The sequence below is a fragment of the Mus musculus genome, chromosome 2, assembly GCF_000001635.26.
Source record: "Mus musculus strain C57BL/6J chromosome 2, GRCm38.p6 C57BL/6J".
Lineage (NCBI taxonomy): Eukaryota > Metazoa > Chordata > Mammalia > Rodentia > Muridae > Mus > Mus musculus.
The window spans coordinates 119,031,808-119,055,197 of NC_000068.7; the positions used below are offsets into that span (position 1 = coordinate 119,031,808).

General features: G+C 43.6%; 2 protein-coding genes and 1 non-coding gene across 7 annotated transcripts in view; 2 read left to right on the forward strand and 1 right to left on the reverse strand.

Moving 5' to 3' along the window:
- The first annotated feature begins 2,982 nt into the window (after positions 1 to 2,982).
- On the forward strand, positions 2,983 to 10,391 carry Rpusd2 (RNA pseudouridylate synthase domain containing 2). Its single transcript, NM_173450.3, has 3 exons — positions 2,983 to 3,661; positions 5,111 to 5,407; positions 6,233 to 10,391. The coding sequence occupies exons 1-3, from the start codon at positions 3,017 to 3,019 to the stop codon at positions 6,950 to 6,952; spliced, it is 1,662 nt and encodes a 553-aa protein (NP_775626.1). The 5' UTR covers positions 2,983 to 3,016; the 3' UTR covers positions 6,953 to 10,391.
- Positions 10,392 to 14,942: 4,551 nt separating this feature from the next.
- n-TSgct7 lies at positions 14,943 to 15,024 on the reverse strand. Its single transcript has one exon. It is a non-coding gene; the product is annotated as a tRNA-Ser (tRNA).
- A 287-nt stretch (positions 15,025 to 15,311) lies between these two features.
- The window catches only part of Knl1 (kinetochore scaffold 1), a 63,379-nt gene continuing 55,300 nt past the window's right edge, over positions 15,312 to 23,390 (forward strand). The window contains exon 1 of one of the 5 annotated variants that reach the window (NM_029617.3): positions 15,312 to 15,416. The gene's annotated coding sequence lies outside the window, so the exon portion shown is untranslated. Of the gene's footprint in view, positions 15,754 to 23,390 lie in introns of all 5 variants that reach the window. The other 4 variants (NM_001362732.1, XM_006500376.3, XM_006500377.4 and 1 more) reach the window with 4 other exon arrangements.

Here is a 23,390-nt window from a genome sequence, read left to right on the forward strand (position 1 = left end):
ATGAGCTCAGAAGATGCTTGATGCCCACAAAGTACACAGTAAACGTGTATGTTAGTGCTTCTCAAGCCGGGCAGACAAACCACTGACAACCTGGCTGGAGAGCAAACTTCCATTCAAAAGTCAAGAAGAGTCAGGAAATAAGATTTTTGACTTGTTTTTACATCCAGCAACTTTACTAAGCACTATAATATGTGCTTTAATTGAATTAATTTATTAATTATATCAGCTCTGTTCAAGAACAGTCCAGTGTGAAAAATGGGCTCCAGGTCACATGAGACTGAAGAGAGAAAGAGGCAGAAAGACCTCAGATTGTATACAATGCAATTTATTAGGAACTTGGGGGTGCAAGTGTGGTCCTTTCTGGCAATAAGGCCAGTGGATACCTGTAATTTCAGCCAAAAAAATGTATATTCTGGTACACAGCAAAAGTGCTTTCCAGGTAGAAAATACCTGGTTTGCCTAACTCAATATCAATGTCATCTGACATTGACTGCACTGGGATCTAGTTACAAAGCTCCACATATGGCCTGGTCTACGTACACTTACTAGGAAACTATGTGGCAAAAATCAACTGACGTTTCTCAGGGGCAATCGTGGTTATGACTCATGGTGTCTGTGATTAGGTCAAGCTGAGTTTGTACAAACTCTATGAAGCAGAAACCCTGCTGATGTATAAGTTTCTCTGGATAAAATGCTACCCTCGTTGTAAGTTTCTTCTTTTTCTCTCCCTAACTTTGTCTCTATTTGTCTTTCTCTGTCTGTCTCTGTCTCTGTCTCTCTCTCTCTCTCTGTCTTCTCTCTCTCTGTCATATCTCCAGTTAAAAGGTGCAAACCAGCCCTCAATGTAAATTTCTTAATAAGGCAACATGCTCAAGAGATAGTGTTTTCTTTTTTAAGCACTTCTGCTCTATGGTATTCACAGCCAGTGTAAAATCCAACCTCTGTTTTAAAAAGCAGGTAATTAGGAATCTGGCATTCAGCATAAAGATTTCTACAGCTTCAGGTATCTCAGTCTGATCTGTAGTAAAACCACACGGACATCTTCTGTCCTTCACTTCATTTGGTGAGACTTTTTTTTTTCATTGTCTGAATACCTTTTTATTTTTAATTAGGTATTTTCCTCATTTACATTTCCAATGCTATCCCAAAAGTCCCCCATATCCTCCCCCCAGAAATTTTTGTTTATAACTTTGAACTCTCTATTTAGTCAAAGATGACCTAACAATTCTGGTCCTCCTATGTCCACCTCCCTTTGTGGGACTTTTGATATATAGAAGCATTTAGATAAAAATCATCTCTTGATCTTCTCCAGAAGGCTAATGCATAAGAATAGTCTAAGCCAACATTAACATTTTGTATAGTAAACGCCCATGAGAAAGTTCATGCTCACATACTTGAACTGGACTAGACACTTGTCCTGTTTTTAGACACTAGCAATCAAATATTTACATTTTTTGGAGAAATCCCACTGTGAAGAATAATGGGATTACTGACTATTGCCAGGCACTCTGTAAAATAAAGACAGATTTAGTCCCTCTTGGAAGTTTGGCTCCCTTGTAGGATTCCAGATCTTGAGATAGGATCACAAAGAGACTGATATATTTAGTGATTTTCAAGGGACAAAGGGTTGTGGGGGCAAAGAGTAATTGGCACAGCAGCAAGTCTCACAGTGGCAGCATCCCAAGTGGGGTTCTTCTCCAGCAACAGATAGTTTTCAGAGGCCTTGCTTGCCTTGATTTGGTCTCTTTCCTCAGTCTATACTTCAACTCTTTTATGAATCCTATGAAGTACTAACATCCTCCCAGTAATCCCTGCTCTGATGAAGTTAGCCAGTGCAGTTTTCAGCATTTTGCATTTAAGAACCCTAGCAGGCTAGGGAGATAAAGGAAGGGCTAGGCTCAGTTGGTAAAGTGCTTGTCATGCAACATAGACCTCAGTTCGATCCCCAGAACCGACATTAAAAAGGTGGGCATTGCAGTACATGCTTGTGAGAGGCCCTGTCTCATTAAACAAAATGGACGGCACCAGAGAAAGGTCATCTGAGGTTGACCTCTCACCTTTGCACACACTCATACATACAAGTGCATGCAACTGGCACACACATACACACATAAGACCTTGGCAATAAAATTTTGATCCATTTGAAGTTCTAATGTGCAAGTGGTTCTGGATAAGAGTTCATGGAAGTCAAATAGGCAATCTCTAGTTCTTTTCATGCTGTTAGCAGGAAGGGCAGGTGTGAAAAAAATTGCTTCTGGGGAGTATGTCTATAATACATATGTACATATACAATTATATATAATATGTAATATATAATATATATAATAATAGCTTTATCAAGGTATGTAACATACTATAATATGCAGCCTTTAAGTCATACAATAGCAGTACTGGGTATACTTAAATGAACGAGTGCTTGATACTCTAGGATTCTCCAACACTGTCCCTCAAAAGTAAAAGCAAAGTAGACAAATTGGTACTAATACAGTCATAGCTGTAGCAACTTTCATTCTGATTGGTACTTTTTTCCTGCTTGTTTGCCTTGTATTCGTTTTTTAAAACAATAATAATTACTATTCTTTTGCTTGTCTGCTTTTATTTTGAGACACACTCTTGAATAACCATAGAACTGAAACTCCTGATGCTCCTTCTGAGCTACAGGTGTGCGATACCTTGCGGGCTCTGCCTCTTTTAAGTACACTTTTAGGCGTTTTTTACAGACCCAGGAAAATAGCGCTTATCTATTTGAAATGTGTACCATCATCTCCATTCAAGTCTTTTATGTGGAGCACTCCCGAAGATTTCCTTTAGGAAATACCATCTGATCTCTTCAATGAGTCTACCTGTGACCTTGGGCATAAGGGTACTCCAAGCAAGGACTTCCTCAGACACCTAACTCTGAAAACAACTCACTTTTCCCTTCTTGCAAACCCGCCTCTGTACTGGGATCTTCCTGATTGGTTGTTACCTTGTGACGCCATCAGATTGCGACCCTGAAGCGGCTAGCCGTGCTGTCATGTGGCGGGGTGTCCCGGGCTGCCTACGGGACATTGTGCAGTGGCAGGTGGCGCTCTGGTCCCACAGCTTTGTCCGGACTTGGGGTAGCTGTGGGAAGGCGATGACTGAGGCACTGTCTGCGCAAGCCGAGGCAGCGGGCGGGCTGAAGGCTTTGGTTCAGCCAAATGGAGATGCTGGTAGCAACACGAGCGGAGAGCCGCTCCTGGAGCGCCTGGAGCCGGCGGCGGTAGGGAAGCAGGTCCCGGAGAGCGGGGACCAGGCCCAGGGAGGCGAAGGGCAGCTCCCGAGCAACGGAGAGCAGACCCCAGCTCCAGTCGCCGACTCAGGCAAGAGGAAAAAGCGGAGGGGCGCCACTGGGGAACGGGTCGTGCCGCCTCCGAAGAAACGGCGCACCGGGGTGAGCTTTAGCGATGAGCACTTCGCAGAGACTACCTACTACTTCGAGGGCGGCCTGCGCAAGGTGCGGCCCTATTACTTTGACTTCCAGACCTACTGTAAAGGTCGCTGGGTGGGCCGCAGCTTGTTGCACGTCTTCAGCACCGAGTTCCGATCCCAGCCACTGTCTTACTACGAGGCCGCTGTCCGGGCAGGACGCCTGCATCTCAACGAGGAACCAGTCCAGGACCTCAGCATCGTGCTCAAGGTGGTGTCTGATGGAACTAGCTTTGAGAAAAGGAGGGAAGGTTTTGGGATTTTTTTTGTTTGTTTGTTTTCTCAGACACACCTTATAAGTATGGGAGTAAAGTGATGGTAATTCAGAAACAATCTCATTTTCTCTTGGTGCTCTTTTAGTCCCCGCTTCCCACAGCCCCAAGTAGGTTAGATAGCCTTCCCACGCTCCAGAACTTAACCTGATCATCCTTGCCAGCAAGGCTGTTTGTTTCCAACAAACAAAATGGAAATTCTCATGTTCCTTTAATATCTGCCTTGTGGCAAGGGCACTGCCTACTTTCTACCCTGCATGATATATCTCTGTACAAATAATAATAGAGACCTCATTTATGTGTTCTTAACTGTATCAGGAACAAAGTTAAGCGTTTTGTGCACTCTAACATTAAACTCAAGTGGCAACTTTGGGGAGTTTGCATTGCTTCTTCTCCCCTTTGTGACCAAACTGAACCTCAAAGTAAGGCAACAGTACGATTCCCAAAGTGTGCGCTCATATTAACACTGAAACTCGTTTCCCATGTGTATAGAATTAGGAAGTCAGGGATAGATACTAGGCAGGTGTTTTGTTTTGATTTATTTATTTTATTTTAGTACACTGCAGCTGTCTTCAGACACACCAGAAGAGGGCATCAGATCCCATTTCAGATAGTTGGGAGCCACCGTGTGGTTGCTGGGAATTGAACTCAGGACCTCTGGAAGAACAGTCAGTGCTCTTAACCACCGAGCCATCTCTCCAGCCTTTTTTTTTTTTTTTTAAATTCAGTGAGACTACTATCATTAACACTGGCTCACAGAGATTGTAAGGAGAAAAGGAGAATTTCAGGATTTGGAAATAACCTTCCCCATACAGATTTTGAAAACCATAGGTTTTTAAACCAAGTCCTAGAGGCGTTAAAATGACTTGCCCAAGAGTATGTAGTGAGCTTGTATCAAATCTGTGTGTAGAGCCTAGAGCTCTGAACTTGTGTTGTTTGTTCGTAACTAGTAGAGGTTGTCTCTCTATTTAAAAGACATTTACTTTCAAATATATTTCTGTCAGGATGGTGAGATGTTCAGTAGGTAAAGGTCCTTGCCACTAAGACTCACAACCTCTTGTCTCTGCGTGTGCCGCTGTTATGCATGTACACACATAAATGAATGTAATGAAAAATCTTAAAATACAACTTTATTGTAAAGAGTATATAAAGAAGCAAAAATACTCATTCTCACCACCAAGAAATTCAATCAACTTTGTATATTTTTCAAAACTAGCTGTATGCCTGTGTATATTTTTACAAAATGAGATCTTACTACACCCACTTCTTTTTCTATTGAAGGCTTTACTGTGACCGTTCCTCTGTGTCAGTAAGGAACTGAGGAGCTGGGGTGACTGACTATCTATAGGTTGCTGGTCCCAGGCTGATGTTGCGTATGTTTTTGACAGGACAATGATTTCTTGCGGAACACAGTGCACAGACATGAGCCACCAGTCACAGCAGAGCCTATCCACCTGCTAGCTGAGAACAACGATGTGGTTGTTATAGACAAGCCGTCCTCCATTCCTGTGCACCCCTGTGGCCGCTTCCGACACAACACGGTCATCTTCATCCTAGGCAAGGAGCACCAACTGAAAGAGCTACACCCACTGCATCGGCTGGACCGCCTCACCTCAGGAGTGCTCATGTTTGCGAAGACAGCTGCAGTCTCGGAGAAGATCCATGAGCAGGTTCGGGATCGGCAGGTGAGTCAGGCTTTTGCCTGCTGTACACTGGAACACAGAGGAATCATAAAGTAGATTGAGGGGCATCTACAACCTTCCTCTTTTGAGGAGGCTCAGCACCTGAAGTTCCAAAGACAGCTATCCTGTATGCTTCAGAAGGGCTTTGGAGATGGCCCTGGTAGTTTGCTGTTCTGGAAACATTAAACATTGTTAAGATTTTGAAGAGAGCTCACTTAGTAGGATAAAGTTGAAAGAGGTGCAAGTAAGATTCTTACTGGTGGTGATTATGCTCTGCATCTGGATCATAATTCGCTCATTGAGCACACGCCAGACTTAATCCCCAACACATTAGAACCCAATTTATGAAACGCTTATGGTAGCCCCGTGAGGTAAATGTTTTCTCAGTTCATATTTTCTTTTTAAAAGAATTTCTATTATGTATTCATTTTAGTTTATATGAGTGTTCTGCATGTGTATGTGTATGTGTGTGTGTTCGTTTGCGCACGCGCGTGCACACATGCCCCTGCAGAGGTTAGAATGAGAACAGCTCTCCTGGAACTGGAGTTAGGGATGGTTGTGAGCCACCATGTAGATGCTAGGAACTGAACCCAGGTCCTCTGGGAGAGCAGCAGGTGATCCTAACTGTGGAGCCATTGCCCTGACTTCATACTTTCTAGATGAGATATGGGATGTATAGAGTTTAAGTAACTTACCCAGGTGGTGAAACTGACAACGCTGGTGTTAGAATTTGAATCTTCCTCTCTCAGATACACTGGTGTACCTGAAGAGAGGATTTAGACTCTGTATTCACTTTGGACTGACTTTTTCCCCTTTCCTCCTGTGCAGCTGGAGAAGGAGTATGTATGCCGGGTTGCAGGGGAGTTCCCTGACAAGGAGGTAATTTGTAAGGAACCCATCTTAGTGGTGTCTTACAAGGTAGGAGTGTGCCGTGTGGATCCCCGGGGCAAGCCTTGTGAGACTGTGTTCCAGAGGCTGAGCTACAATGGCCGCTCCAGTGTGGTACAGTGCCGACCACTTACAGGTCGCACTCACCAGATCCGAGTCCACCTCCAATTCCTGGGCCACCCGATTCTCAATGACCCCATCTACAATTCAACTGCCTGGGGTCCTTCTCGAGGCCAGGGTGGCCACATTCCAAAGACAGACGAGGAACTGCTCCGAGACCTGGTTGCAGAACATCAGGCCAAAGAAAGCCTGAGTATGCTAGATCTCTGTGAGAGTGACCTGACGCCAGGGCTCATAGACTCGACAGCTCCCTCTTCAGAGTTGGCTAAAGACAGCCTGGAAGGGTTGGCTACAGCAGCCCAGAAGATAGATGGAATAGCTGAGGCAGCCCCTCAGCATCTGGACACACCAGAGAAGGCAGCTAAAGCAGATGTGACTCAAGAAACAGACCCGCTCTGTGCCGAGTGCCGAGTGTTGCGACAGGATCCCTTGCCCCAGGATCTCGTAATGTTCCTGCATGCCCTCCGCTATAAAGGGCCAGACTTTGAGTACGTCTCACCCATCCCAGCCTGGGCACGGGATGACTGGCAAGAAGACTGAGGAATGTGACCATTGGAAAAATGGCTTCTTGGATTGGAGCAAGGATGGGCCTTGAGACAGGGACTGCTCCCATTGGTTGATACTCAGGTTTGGAGAAGAGCAAGGTTTCACAGTAAGGAACCTTGCTTGTACCTGCTGCTACCTCCTTCCTTCTGGCTTGTTGGGGCTTTCAGATCTGTACATAGATCATTTTTTTCTAACACCTTGTATGTCCATTTTTACTGGTTTCTTACGATCCCTTCCCTCTTCCCCCCAGTGCTTAGGATAGAATCTAGATCCATTAGAAGGCAAGTGCTCTACAACTGACCTCCAAGCCCCTTAGTATTTCTGAGTTTCTCTAGCTCAGGCAGATCTTGAACCCTGAATCCTCCTACATTGCCTCCAGAGCGGGAATACAGGTATGAAACACCATGCCTTGCTTTTTTTTTTTTTTTTTTTTTTTAATTGAGATAAAATTCACATAGCATAAAATTAACCGCTTTAAGATAAACACTGTTGGCATTTACTATATTCACAAACTAGAGCAACCTTATCTCAAGATTTCAAAACATATTTCTCATTCCTACAGGAAACTGTACAGCACATTCTTCCCTTTTTCTCTCTCTCAACTCCTGGTAAACAGTTTATTCTTTATTCCACAGGCATGGACTCAGACAATCTGTGTCTTTTTCTTTTTTCTTTTGTTCTTTGTTGTTGTATGTTTGTTTTCTGAGACATGGTTTTGGTATAGCCCTGGCTGTCCTGGATCTTGCTCTGTAGACCAAGCTGGTCTTGAACTCACAAAGATCCACCTGCATCTGCCTTCTGAGTGCTGGGATTCAAGGAGTGTGCCACGCCCCCCAAGCTACCCAACACTTATTCTTTTCTGTTTGTTCTACTGATCATCTCTCTCCTAGTGCATGTGATATAATTTCTCACAGTGGAATATACTCTTTTTGTTGTGTTGTTTATTATTTATTCTGGACATAAAATCTTAACAAAAGAATTAACAGCCCAATTACAAAATATCCAAAAATGATTCTGGTTCTCTCTCTCTCTCTCTCTCTCTCTCTCTCTCTCTCTCTCTTTCTCTCTCTCTCACACACACACACACATACACACACACACACACACACACACACACACACGGTCTGGTTAAGAGCACTCATTGCTCTTTGAGTGGCTCACAACCACCTGACACCCCAGCATTAGGGGACCCTTCCCCTCTTCTGGCCTCTGCCAGGGCTACATAGTGAGACTCATGTCTCAAAATAACAAAGACGGAAGCAGTGCAGTTAACAAAACTAACATGTTTTAGAATGGCAGATTTCCTGGAGTCAGGACTGTTACCACCAGAGCACTGACTCTGTTATGATGCCTTGCCTTCCACAGGTAAGCACTGTGCGTGATCACGGCTGTCTTTCCACTCCAAATGAGCTCTTCTCTCATGTGAAGCGCATTCTTATTTTCAAAACCACATTTTATCAGCCATTAGCCACATCAAAATAATTGGAAAATGTCTGTCTATTGCTAAAGCTGCCTCTGTGTGTATGTGGGGCGGGGGGGGGGGGTGGAGTGGGAGAGGGGAGTGTACTGAGACCCTGTGTCAAACAAAGAAAATAACACACACAGACATTTTTGTAAGCCTTGAATCTGGGGTAACTCCTCTCCTCCTCCATCTTTCCTGCTCTCTCTCTCTGTTTTTCTTGAGAGGGTCTTGTTATGTAGCCAGGATAGCCTCAGAATCACTAAGTATCCCAGCTGGCCTCACACTCAGTTTCTACTTTCTTAAGCTTTCCAATTGCTTGAGTTATAGACAGCCATGTACAAGCTTGCCTTGAAGTTTTTGTTTTTGTTTTTAAATCCCAAATGGTAGAATTAAACACATGCACTGCCACTCAGGATTTTGAAGATTTCTTGTGTATAATAAAACATAGACTATAAGCAAACAAACATACAACCATCCATTGCAATTCTTTCAGCGCTACGTCTTAAAAGAGTTGTTGATGTATAACCATCCAGGACTGTGGCGCATCACCAGCTGACAATTCTTCCCTGATAAGTTCATAATCAACAGAGGGAATGAGTCTTCCTGAAGCTGAATCTAGAGGATTAAGACCCATTTTTTAGCACTTAAGCAGTAAATGCTGTTAGTCTTAATTAGGTATTTTTGTATCAATCTTTTCTCATGGTCTTCCAGGGACTCGGGGTTGGAATATCCTGTAATAGTTCAGGATAGTGTGAAGTAACCTTGCTGTTGATTTGAGTGCTTTGAGCAGGATTTAAAGGGTAAAAACATGAAACCTCCTTCTCACCCAAAGCTGGAAGTAGCCACTGATCCAGTAGATGGCGCCTCTCACTCTTTTATCAGTCTCTTCCCTTTCTGTTACTAATTCAAGTAATTTCCCCCTCCCGTTCTTTAAAATAAAGTGGTATTGTTGATTATTTTCACTCCCTTAGAAAATGGGAGCCAAGTACTGGTAGTTATGAATCAGGAAATCATCAGGAGAGAAAACCCTGGTATTCTCATAACAAGCCTCACGGTAATTTCATGTGAGAGTAAGAACTAAACACCCTGACTTACAAAGGCATGGCAGCAAGAGGTTCAGGAGTGAGCCTCTTGAAACTGGATACCTGCATCACACCTGCCAGGCTCAGAACATATGGGAGAAGACTGGGAAAGAAGGGAAGAGCCAGAGGATAAGGAGGGGTGCCTTAAAAAGTCTGTGGGGAGTGGCTGGGTTGTTGCACCCGTGCAGCAGTAGTTACCTCTGCAAGCCAGGCGCAATTCTGAGTCCACTGTCATTTAAACATGGGTGAGGGAGGGGCTACTGGCAGTTAATGGTTGCTGGGAGATTGGATGCCATTTTCTTCAGTGATCTAACTAATGAAAAGTTGCACAGCTTCTGCTGTGCAAACTGAGACTGAATCAGAGATGGATATCCATTGGATAAAGTTTTAACCAGTTTTTCTTCAACATGAAACATAGAACGACAGTCATTCAGACAAAACAAAAACACACAAACTGACACATGGTCAGACTGGTGCACCAAGGACAGACAATGCAGAGAAGGAAGGAACTTGATGTAACCAGAACTAAGGATGCCTACTGTAGGGGCCAGAGAGGAAGCAAGAAGTCTCCCGATTTCCTTCTGTCCCTGGGAGAGCTCTGAAATCCATTTTCCTTCACTTGATCTCTCTCATGTCATTTGTATATCTAGCATCTCCCTTTTGTTGTTTTTGTTTTTTATTCTTTTTATTTTATCTTATTTATTTTATTTTAAGCCCTACTCCTTTCATCGGATACAGTTCTTGACTACAGACAAATGTTTGTTTAGAATTTTCCAGCCCCATTTTCCACTGTCAACCTCTAGCTGATATCAGCATTGGGCTGACGCTGACTCAGTTTAACCTGTATCCTTTTTGCACCATTAAAATCAACAGCCTTCAAAAGATGAAATTTATAGCATAAACATTAATGCTGTATGTTGCTTACCGTGTAGGATACCATCTTCTTCATTTTCTGTGGAGCTTCACCAAGAATGTCCCTCAGTCGGTCTTTCCATAATCAGATCCCTCATTTGGGTGCCACCTGTAGCCGCCAGCGGCCATGGGTTACTGAGTTCCTGAAAGGAAAGCTGGGGATGGATGGGAAGAGCGATGAGAGAAATAACGAGCCAAGACAAAGTTCTCTGATCAAGGCTCAATGTTTAATTCTAAGATCTGAAATTTACAGGGGGGCAAAAGCCATTCCTCACTTTGCCAGGACCTTGTCAGGAAGACAAGCTCAGCTGCTCAACACGTAGTGACTTCGTGCAGGAAGCTGCAGATGGTAGGACAATACACTTCACCTAGGTTGGAAGACTCTACCTGAGGTGGGCTAGCCGATTGTTGCAAAAAAGGTCTGAACTAGCCCACTCAAGGCTGGGGGAAGGGCACAATTTCTACACATAGAATAAAAATAAATAATGAATTAAGAATAACTAACAAGGGGGCTGGAGAGATGGCTCAGCGATTAAGAGCACTGACTGCTCTTCTGAAGGTCCTGAGTTCAAATCCCAGCAACCACATGATGGCTCATAACTATCAGTAATGAGAACTGACACCCTTTTCTGATCTATCTGAAGATAGCTACAGTTACTTATTTATGATAATAAATACATTTAAAAGAAAAAAAGAATAACAGGGCTGGAAAGATGGCTCAGCGGTTAAGAGCACTGACTGCACTTCCAGAGGTCCTGGGTTCAATTTCCAGCAACCACATGGTGACTCACAACCATCTGTAATGGGATCTGATGCCCACTTCTGGTGTGTCTGACAGCTACAGTGTATTCATATAAATAAATGAAAAAAAAAAAAAGAAGAAAAAGAACTAACAATACAATACCTACCTGCTTTTTTTCATTGTGGTTGATGAGACTCTCCACTATATAGCCCGGGCTTGTATTCCTCCTATTTCAACATCCTTAAATGCTTAGGTTACAAGTGTGTAGCTGCCCCTCCTCCAGCTTCAACTATCTTTTATTTGTAGAAACTAGACCCAAAACAAGCCATCAAATCCTAGAAGCTGGTAAAACTCAGGAGATGGGCCGGGCGTGGTGGCGCACACCTTTAATCCCAGTACTCGGGAGGCAGAGGCTGGCGGATTTCTGAGTTCGAGGCCAGCCTGGTCTACAAAGTGAGTTCCAGGACAGCCAGGGCTATACAGAGAAACCCTGTCTCACAAAAAAAAAAAAAAAAAAAAAAAAAAAAACCAAAAAAAAAAAACCCAGGAGATGAGTGAGAGCAGACTGATGGATGCGGATGGGGATGTACAGCACGCAGGGGTAGGGATGCTTGTTGATGAAAATGACTTCTGTCCTAGTTTCTTTTCAGTTATGATAAAGCACTCTCACCAAAATCAACTTATGGAAGGAAAGGGTGTATTTCAGATCATAGGTTACAGTCCAACCTCTAGAGAAGGAAGTGCAGGAACTTGAAGCAGAAACTATGGAGAAATGCTACTTGCAAACCAATCAACCAATCAAAAATACATATACATATTTATGCTCAACAAAAATATTTTTAAAATTGTGGAACCAAAAAAAAAAAAAAAAAAAAAAGCCGGGCGTGGTGGTGCACGCCTTTAATCCCAGCACTTGGGAGGCAAAGGCAGGTGAATTTCTGAGTTTGAGACCAGCCTGGTCTACAGAGTGAGTTCCAGGACAGCCAGGGCTACAGAGAAACCCTGTCTCGAAAAACCAAAAAAATGAATGAATGAATGATGGTTCCACAATTTTTTATTTTTTGGTTTCTGGAGGCAGTTGGATCTTTGTCTCAAAAACCAAAACCAACCAACCAACCAACCAACCAACCTACCAACCAAAAATTCACATATATACTTATACAAACTTATGCTCGACTTTTTTTAAAGGCAGAGTCTCACATAGCCCAGGCTGACCTCAAACTGACTGAATAGTTGAGGATATCTTTGAACTGATCTCCAAGGGCTGAGATTACAGATGTGCCACCACACCCAGATCCTTTTTTATTAAAGTCTAATGGCAGGTCTAATAATGACCATAGTTTTTGTTTGTTTGTTTTTCTGGGTTTTTTGTTTTGTTTTGGTTTGGTTTGGTTTTTTCGAGACAGGGTTTCTCTGTATAGCCCTGGCTGTCCTGGAACTCACTACATAGCTCAGGCTGGCCTGGAACTCAGAAATCCGCCTGCCTCTGCCTAAAGGTGTGCACCACCACGCCCGGCATGACCATAGTTTTAAAGTAGTGAATACTGTAATAGGCTGCTTTCTGTTACTACAATAGAATACGCGAAACTGAATGATTTATATAGAATATAAATTTCGCTGGCCATGGCATGGTGGCACACTCCTGTACTTTCTGGACTGAAGAGGCTGAAGCAGGATGTATGATTAGCCTAAGCTAAAGAGTGAGTCTCAGGCTGCTCATAAACAGAGGCATCTGTGGGAGGCACTTGCTCTCAGTTCTGGGGGCTGGAAAATCTGAGAGATGGATGCTCTGTCTGCTGCTCTAGATCAAATTTCTTTTTGCTTTGTTTTGATTCTCCAGTCGGGGCTTCCCTGTGATGCCTCTGGCTCTGTAGACCAGGCTAGCCTTGGAGCTCAGCAATCTGCCTACTGCTGCCTCCTGAGTGCCAAGATTAAAGGCTTGTGTCACTACCCAGTTTGGATCAAATTTCTGACACACAAAATTTGACAGACACTCTCAAACCATAGGAATTCTAAAGCAGTCAGAGTAATATAAAATACACGATTTCAATCAGAGGCAAAGTCACAGGCAATATCACTGAAGCTCATTGCCTTATTTAAAAGTGTTTTTGATGAGAGATTATGAAAATGATTGTCGCTGCCCACTCTTCACCCACAAAAAATTGGCTACTAAATTGTCTGCAAGGCCCCTGAAGGGATGTATGTCCCACCAGGACAGAAAACGGACAGTAAGACATGGCTGAAGAGAACTGGCCAAAAGTGCCCAGACTGTGAAGGTAGCAACATTCCCAAGGGATTTGGACCTAAAATGGAGGAACCAGGAGAGAGGCGTCTGACTGCCTTCCAATCATCAGTGCCACAAATCTTGCTGAAGCACCTGCCCCTGGTGCTGGGCTCTTGAACACTGAGCATGCCCAGTGAGAGGAATGTAAAATCACCACTCCAGGGGATCATTAAGAACTCTTCATGATCTGGTACCATACAGGATGAGGGTTAAACATCATGGAGTCAATAGATGTGGGTTACACTGTCCTGTCTGCAACTTAGAAGCTGTATAGCCTTGGACAAATTAATCTTTCAGTGTAAAACAACAATAATAGAATATGAAGACATCTATCATGATCACAGGGTTCTGCAGAGTCGGAGACACATAATCCATGTAAAATGTATGTTGCTTTTAGTTATGTAAAAAACATTAAGGGTTTTTAAGTGTGAGTTGAATGAATTTGTCTGATGATGTTACAGGAGGAAAATCTCTGTTCTTTTTTCTATTCCTAATCCTTTGGTTAAATCCAGAAGATTCAGCTTTTTGTCTTTTGAAAAGGTAGTCGTGTTCCTCTTCTTCAGTAGTTTCTGGATCATAGCAAGATTTCAAATGTCATGGGCATTTTTGTTTGTTTGTTTGTTTTGTTTTTGGGAGTTTTGTTTTGGGGTGGGGGTGGGGGGATTGAGACAGTGTTTCTGTGTAGCCCAGACTGTCCTGGAACTCATGCTGGAACTCACTCTGTAGACCAGGCTGGCTTCGAACTCAGAAATCCGCCTGCCTCTGCCTCCCAACTGCTGGGATTAAAGGTCTGCGCCACCACTGCCCTGCAAAGGGTTCACTTGGGTTACCCCCCCACCCCCACCCCCACCCCCACCCCTACCCCCACCCCCATGGGCACCTTTTTAATGTATACATTGAAAACAAATCCCATAGCTTGCTTAAGGGCTGGAAGAGGTGGCATTTGTAATGCAATATGGTACTTCACGATCAGGACAGGTATTAAACCCCCAAAATAGCGATTATGGGGGTATAGCTTTGTAATCCTAGCATTTGGGAAGGCGAGACAGGATGATTTTTAACCTGGAGGCTAGACTGCTACACAGTAAAACTGTGTCTCAAAATAACAAAAACAAAACAAAGCCCTCGGAGTAAGAGCTCATTAAAGACTGAAAGCATTCATCTCAGAGCTAGGACATTTCATGTTCCAGACCACCACTGAACATGTCCTGTTATTTTACTTTGTAAGAAATTAAATTCCTAGAAAAAAGTCTCTTTATCTGCTTTTTCTTCATCTGTGAGTCATAACATTCCAAAAGCAGCCTTTCAAATATCTCAATTCCTTCAGCTGATTTCAAATATCAAATTCCTTCAAATTACAATATCACCAACTAAAACACCTCGATGCTGAGACTAATTGTGTTAGATAGAACCTGATCGGAATTAAAACCCGAAGCAATATTTAATCACTTCCATCCTGTGGATTATAAATTCACATTACACTAATTAGCAAAAGACACTTTCGACGAGGATGGGATTCGAACCCATGCGTGCAGAGCACAATGGATTAGCAGTCCATCGCCTTAACCACTCGGCCACCTCGTCCCAGAAGCTAGTTTCTTCCTGGTAGCTATAGGGAGTAGACACAGAGCGCTGTGACGCAATACCATGGAAGTCGCCATTTTGTACGGAAGCCAACAGTGCGATTGTTTACTCTGCAAACACTCGAAAGAAGATGGCCGTTCTCAGAATAACAGAGACGAAGAAAATTCTGTAGAAAAGAAGAAAAACCCGAGGGAACTTAAGTCAGAGCAGAGGAGGACAGAGAAGTTTATGTCTTAGGGGCGGGGCCGGTCTGGAGCCGAAGGGGTGGGGTCTGCGCGGCGCGCAGCACTGAGCATGCGCATCACTAGGGCGGTTAGATTTGAATACTTCAGGGACGTTGAGAGGTGACGTCCGACTCCAAGGAGCGCGAGGACCCCAGACAAGTCAAGCAGGTGGTCGGTGGCGGGTCAGAATGCTCCTTTCCGTTCTGGGCTCCTGAGAGGGCTCGGGTTCTGTTTGAGTGCTGAAGGGCGGGCGCGGGTTGCTGAGGTCGCTCGGTCGTCGGGGCGATCTCGGAAAGGCCCTGCAGCCGACCGGACCGCGCGAGCGCCAACGGCCCGCTCTCCTTCTCCTGGAGCGCCGCGTTTCGCTTCTCCTTTCCCAAAGCCGCTCCATTCCCGGGGTCGTGTCGTCTGCGCGGTGCGCCGTGGGCCTCCGGGTTCGCCCCGCCCATCATCTTTGGTCAGGGCTCCGGGATCCGGTCCCACCGTCTCTCGCCAACTCCTTGTGGTATGTGTTTCTGACCGACGTTCCCTGCTTCCGTGGTCTGAAGGCGACGAGTGAACTTTAAATTGTAGGCTCCGTCCGAGCACAATAATAGAGTTTCGGGTTTCTGCAGGTCCAACATTAGTAAAGACAAATCGGTGTGTTAGATTACATAAATTTCCTTTCCCATCCAAAAGACTTTGGATTCCCTTTGGGAAGAAAAATATTGCCTACTGCAATTTTTAAAATGTACTAGACGTTGTAGTTTGATTTATGCTCATATATTTGAATGCCGAGTCAACTGAGAGTGGCACTGTTTGAAAGGATTAGGAGGAGGGGTGGCCTTGTTGGAGGAGATGTGTTAATGAGGGATGAGCTTTGAGGTTTCCAAAACTCTGCCTGCTGTTTGTGGACGTTCTTGGCTACTCCTTCAGCATTGTGTTTGCTCGCAGGTTCCCCATGATGACTGCTATATAAGTCTCTGAAACTGTAAGCAAGACCCCCAATTAACTGCTTCCTGCTATAAGAGTTGTGGCCATGGTGTCTCTTCACAGCAATAAAACTGTGACTAAGACAGAAGTTAACAGAGATAAAGCATGTGGCTAAAACCCAAAGCAGCAGTTTATTCTAGACACCAAGGTTGACCGTTAGTTTTCATTTCAGTTAAATTGGTTCCGTTGAGTCCCTTGTATGTCTCATAGGTTCATTGTCTTGTGCTAAAGTAGACTTCATGGGGATGGCATTTCATTGGTCAGATTGTTGGAGAGATGATTTATAAATATGGAAGGAAATATATCGTAAGGTATTTGGTCATTAAAGGTTAGGTTCAAGCAGTGTACTTCTTGACTATGTGAATGGCTGGAAACCTTTACAAGTTGATAGATGTAAATGGAGTAAAATGTTTGGGATGGTGATATAAATGATGTGTTTGATGCTGAGAATACGAGAAGGTACTGATTCTAGATACTGGATCGAACAAGCGTTTCCAATAGAATTTTCTGTGATAATAATATTCTATATCTGCACTGTCCAACATGGTATCTATTAGCAGTCATTTTTGGCGCACTTAAAATATGGTTATCAAAGAAATGTAGTATGATTACCAAAAACTTGAGTTTTAATTTGTTTCATCTTAATTTCATTGTATATAATCATTCAATTTGACAGCACAGGTCTAGAGTCTGTATCAGTGGAGTCTGAATCAGTGAAAATGTTTGTATATTTTGGTTGTATAAATTCAGGAATGGACAAAGAGCCAGATAGTATTTAGGCTCTGCTTGCTGTGGGTCAGTATGATGGTCTCTGCTACATGATGTTTTGGTGGTGATGTTTATTTTCTTCAGTTAAAAGAAAGTTCTCAAAGGTTGCTTTGGCCCACTGTTGGTCTGCAGACCCCTGGATTATTTAGACTGGTGGCTCAAACTTTTTGGTTCAAACAGTCCAAAAGAAATACTTAATATCCTCATTTTTATATAGCTTGGTTCAATAAATTTAATGAGTATGTCCTAACAACTTGGTAGCCATTTGGTAAGTGTAAGTTGAAGGAAAAGATAATAAACTTTTTTCTTAAGTAATCAAGTTACTAATTAAGTCCACTAGCTTTTATTCATACCAGTTGCCAAAGCTCTTACTTCACAATGATACGGTATTATTGATGGTAATGTAGATAGATAATATTTTGAATTAGTTCATGCAGTGCCTGATAGATTTCAAGAATGGCTGTTAAAAAAACTAGTAGTATCCAAAAACCTGTAAGTATATAAGTAAAAACCTGTAACTATATGCTATAAGTATACCCCTAAATGCCAAATGTAGTTTTCTAGACAATCAATAATTAGTATGAATGTGATCAAAAGCATTTTATAAGTACGGTTTATTACAGTGGTTTAGGGGCTTGACCTGTTTTGTTAAAGGTGTAACACATGGGTTATATAATAAAATACACATTTAATGAAATTAGAGACTTCCAGAAAGTTTTGAATCTCATTGGTTAAGTGGTAACTAGTTCACAAGTTGGAGAGGAATGGTTCTCAAAGACTTTGAAACAACAATGGTTTAGGTTACCTTGGGTTAATAGTTCCTAGTAGTTACCTGTTTTGAGTACAGAACTTAAAACTATTCCTGTAAAAGATAAGCTGAACTTGAAATGATTTCTATAGAGCAGTGGTTCTTCAGCCTTGCTAATGCTGTAACCTGTTAATACAATTCCTCAGGTTGTCGTGACCCTCGAACATAAAACTATTTTGTTGCAGCTGGGTGTGGTTGGCACACACCTTTAATCCCAGGATTTGGTAGGCAGAGGCAAGTTCTAGGCCAGCCTGGGCTATAGAACTAGCTCCAAGACAGTCAAGGCTACACAGGGAAGCCCTGTGCTGAAAAACAAAAACAAACAAAAGTTTGTTGCTACTTTATAACTAATTTTGCTACTGTTATGAGTTGTAATATAAATATGTAATATGCAGGGTATCTGATATGGGACCTTTGTGAAAGGGGTTTTTGGTTCCCAAAGAGGTCACAATCCACAGGTTGAGAATCACTTCTATAGAAGAGACAAATGTACTAGTTAATAGTTGTAAGTGCTGCATGTTTACTTGTGAAGGGGACTCATTCAGAAAATAGCCATTGAGCTCCTACCATTTAAAAGTACTGCTAGACCATAACAGGAAACTCAAGACACACCACTTTATTTTCATAACTTTCTGCTGTGGTAAAGGTATTTGAGCGAAGTGATAGAAACACCCGTTAATATATAACAAGTTATATAACAAGATTTTAAAGTACAGTTGTAATGCTACCAAGAAGACTTTGTCTTTCTTGCCAAGAGAGAATAGCACTTTATTAGTACACTAATTTGTGGAAGAACTCTGTATAGGACTAGAACAGCGAGTGTGGCTACTAAAATCAGGAAGTAGTCAGGAGTAATGAAGTCTGAGAGACAGCCAGAGACCGTCTCTTCTAAGCCTTATAGGTCCCAGTGAAGAAGGTCAATACAGTAGCAAGCAATTGCTTTAAATACATACATTTATGAGCTGAAGAGATAGTTCACTAATTAAGAGCACTGGCTGATCTTGAGAGGAAGAACCTTGATTCAGTTTCTTTTTTTTGTTTTTTTTTTTGTTTTTAGGTTTTTATGGATTCTTTGAGTTTCATATTATGTACCCCCATCATGTTCTGCTCCTCTCCCCGTCCCCTCATATCAGCCTTTTGCTCTTGCATCCTCCTCCAAAATAAAACACACACACACACAGACAACAACAAGTCCAAAACAAAGCATAGAAAACAGTAGAGACGGTAGTAGTATGTTATAGTGTGACCCACAGTACATCCCTCTGACCACACATTTCACTTGAAATGTTCATTGCGATCAGTCATTGGTCTGGTTCAAGATCTCTGGCTTCTGTGACACCATCAGTATTGGATCCTCTTTGGGACTCCTCCCAGTTATTCTGTTGTTGTCCTGTATCATGGAGATCCTGCAGCTTTGGATTCTGGGGTGGGCCATCTCAGAGCCCTGGATCTGGGTCTAAGTGGTAACAGCTGATCAGCTCATTAGTTCTCCCTTAATTACACCACCGGTGCAAGCTTTCTACCACTGCTCTGGCTAGGCCGGCCAATACCACCATCAGCAGGAGGCAGGGTCAGCTCTCCTGCTCTCATGCTCTTGGGACTAACTCACCTGTGCCCCTTCCACCAGAGCCAGCTCCACTGTGCTGCCCAGTCAAGGCATAGGGCCCACTCTCCCAAGTGCTGCAGCCTATGAGGGGCTGGGACCGCTCTCCTGCTCTCACACCCTTGGGGCTGGCTCATCTGAGCCCCTTCCATCAGGGCCAACTTCACTGTGCTGCCCAGGTGCCCTGTTCTTCTGAGCGCTAGCCAGTGAGGGACAGGGCTAGCTCTTCTGCTCTTATGCCCGCAGGGCCAACTCTACCAATTACAGCAAGTGGCAAGGAGGAGGACATCACCCCACACTCACACACACACCACCTCACAACATAGGCGTGGGCCCAACTCTCCCGTGATCTCGTCCTTGTCCCCTCAACTAGGACCAGAAGACTCTGTGGCCCAGAAGTGCAGGGACTGCTCTTCCTCTTGCAGCAGTCTGCAAGGAACAGGACCTGCTTACCCACTCTTATGACCCCAGGGCCAGCTATTCTGACTGCCAAAGGTGGGGAGGGATGAGAGCATCCACACCACCTCATAGTAGATGAGTGAGTGGCAGGGCCAACACTCCCTGGATCTCACCCTCAAGGCTGGTGGTTCACCTGTGCTCCACCACCGGGGTCAGCTCTGTGTGCTGTCCAGGTGGGGTTCAGGGCCCATTCTCCTGATGCTGCAGCTGGTGAGGGGAGGGGCAGAGCTATATCTCTGGGAAACTTTCCTTCCTGCTGGAGGGGGTTGCAAAGAGTGCCACCCCATGGCAGATGAGTGGCAGGGTCAGCTCTCTTACACTTATGCCCTTGGGGCCTGCTCACCCATACCTCCACCGTCAGGATCAGCTTTATTCTGCTGCCCTGACAAGGCTCAGGGCCCACTCCACTGAGTGCTGCCAGCTGTGAGAGATGGAGCCGGCTCTCTAGAGTACTGCAGCCACCTCACAGCATAGACGTGGGCCCAATTCTCCCACAATTTCGTCCTTAGGACTGGCTCATCCTTGTCCCCTCAACTAGGACCAGCTCTACTCTGGGGTGGGCCATCTCAGTGAGGGGCAGGGCCAGTTTGGCACAGCCCCTGGACATCCAAGTGGTCCCCGGTGGCTGCTCTGACCAAGGACTTCCTCATGTTCTGTAGTGGAAATATGAGCCACAGACAAGGACACCGACCCCTGCTACATGACCCCTGCCACTGAGTAGGCACAAAGTCAGAAATAGCACCAGTGGCAGGGCTGGTCACTCACAACAGGTTACTTCTTTCTTCCCCCGAATGTCTAGTTCCATCTTTCTTCTTGATGTTCAAGCTGTTCCACTTCTCTTTCTCTCCCATCTGACCACCAAATGCTTATACATTATGGTGGCTCCAGCTGCAGGCTGGCCACATGGCTGGCAGGTCCCTGGGTGACATCCTCCATCTATACTGCATGGCCTGTCTACAAGCAGATGTCTATGTCCCCCCTGTGCCTTGCACTGGAGGGCAGGTCTATGGATGTCATGATGGTCCACAGGTCTCTGTCTTCCTTCTTCCTCCCTGCACTGTCTGAATTTGATTTGATTTTTTTTAAAGATTTATTTATTTTATTTATGTGAGTGCACTGTAGCTATCCTCAAGCACACCAGAAGAGGGCGTCAGATCCCATTACAGATGGTTGTGAGCCACCATGTGGTTGCTGGGAATTGAACTCAGGACCTTCAGAAGAGGAGTCAGTGCTCTTAACCACTGAGCCATCTCTCCAGCTCCCTTGATTTGATTTTTCAGCAGATCCTTTTTTTTTAAGGATTTATTATTTATTATATGTAAGTACACTGTAGCTGTCCTCAGACACTCCAGAAGAGGGAGTCGGATCTCCTTACGGATGGTTGTGAGCCACCATGTGGTTGCTGGGATTTGAACCCAGAACCTTCAGAAGAGCAGTTGGGTGCTCTTACCAGCTGAGCCATCTCACCAGCCCCTTGATTTGATTTTTATGAGTTCTAGGCATAAAACAACTTTTGACTATCAAGCCAGAATGAACAAAGGGTTGCCACTTACTCTGCCGCTGCTTAGTATAAAAACAGTATCACCAACAAGGCGTCTCTTTGCCCCTTGTCAGGGGGTTTGGTTCAATTTCCAGTGCTTATGTGGCATCTCACAACTGTCCCTAACTCCAGTTCTAGGGTATTCAGTTTCCTTTTCTGACCTCCACGGACATACATGCAAACAAAACACTCATGTACATTTTGTTTAAAGCAGTCAAGCCAGTTGTGGTGATCCTTGCTTTAAACCTCAACACTCAGGAGGCAAAGGCAGAAAGATCATCTGTGAGTTTGAGGCCAGTATGGTCTGTATATATTGAATTCCAGGCCAGGTGGGGCTACATAGTGAGACTATCTTAAGAACCAAAAACAGGGGCTGCAGAGATGGCTCAGTGGTTAAGAGCACTGGGTGCTCTTTCAGAGGTCCTGGGTTCAATTCCCAGCACCTACAGGGCAGCTCATAATTGTCTGTAATTATAGTTCCAGGAGATCTGATACCCTCACACCAATGCACATAAAACTAAATAAATTTTTTAAAAAACAAATAACAACAAAAACTCTAAACCCAAATACTTATTTCAGACTTAAATTCAGACTTATGAAAGTCTGTTCCCTAAATTTGGCTTTTATTTTATGTGAAAAATATTATCTTTTAGGTATCTTATTTTTCCTTATTGTTAAAAGTAAGAACATTGATACAGAGAAACCCTGTCTTGAAAAAAACCAAAAAAAAAAAAAAAAAGTAAGAACATTGACTGTTAGTAGGTATATGGTATTAATTTAATGTTATGATAGAAATGGCTAGTAGTAGTTGTCAAACTTTATAGCTATTATTTTTAAACCTGAGATGTCTTTTCTTACCTGAAAATAAGGTTCTAGTTAATGCATGCAGTGAGAAAATCTTGTATGTATTTATTTTGTGTGAGTTATACTGCAGATGTGAAGGTCAGAGGCTAACTTAATGGGAGTCTATTCAGGTTTTCTCCTACCATGTGGATTCCAGTGATTGACCTTGGGTAGTTAAGCCTAGTGACAAGTGCCTTTACCTGCTGAGCTATCTTAATTGAGTAGATTTCCATTTCCAATTCCACTCAACACGTATTGAGTAAAATTCCAATTTGAATACTTGACTATAGTATATAAAACATGAATATTGTTGGATCTAGTTGTACTTTCCTGTAATCAAGGTTGCTTAGGAGACTGAGATAGGAGAATTAAAAGTTCAAGGACAGCCTTGTACAGAATGAGTTCAAGGCTACCCGGGCAACTTAGAGAATATGAATTGTGCTGTTGCACACTTGGGCTTTCAAGAAAAACTGAAAATCTAATTATTTTATTTTATTTTTTTAAAAGATTTTATTTATTATTTATTTTATATGTAAGTACACTGTTGCTGTCTTAAGACACACCAGGAGAGGGAGTCAGATGTCATTAAGGATGGTTGTAAGCCACCATGTGGTTGCTGGAATTTGAACTCAGAACCTTTGGAAGAGCAGTCAGTGCTCTTAACAGCTGAGCCATCTCTCCAGCCCCCTAATTATTTTATGAAATGAAAAAAAAATCTTGAGATTTTTGCAATTTGGGCAATTAACTAAAAAATTAAGAATCATTGCTGGGGATGGAGACGGGGTGAGGGGCCAGGGGGGGAAGGGGTGAGCGGGTGTCAGCTCTGGCAGGTCCTCTTTCTTGTGCTTATTCTTCTTGAGGCAGCAGCAGAGCGGGAAGAGCATCCTTCGGTGGGGGTAAGATTTGGTCTTACAAGGTATTTAGGATTGCTATATCATAATAAAACATTTCCTATCTTAAGTCTAAGTCACTTGCCGCAGTAGCTGACCTGCCTTTGAACTCCTCTGAGGCTTGAAACTGGTAGCACCTCATCCTAAAACAGCAGAGAGTAAATAAAGCAGCCTTTGCTCGAGCTCTGCAGGAACTGTGCCGCTCTCACTTTCAGCCTGCTGGTTGAAGTCACAGGAAGAGAAAGCGACACTTTGAAAA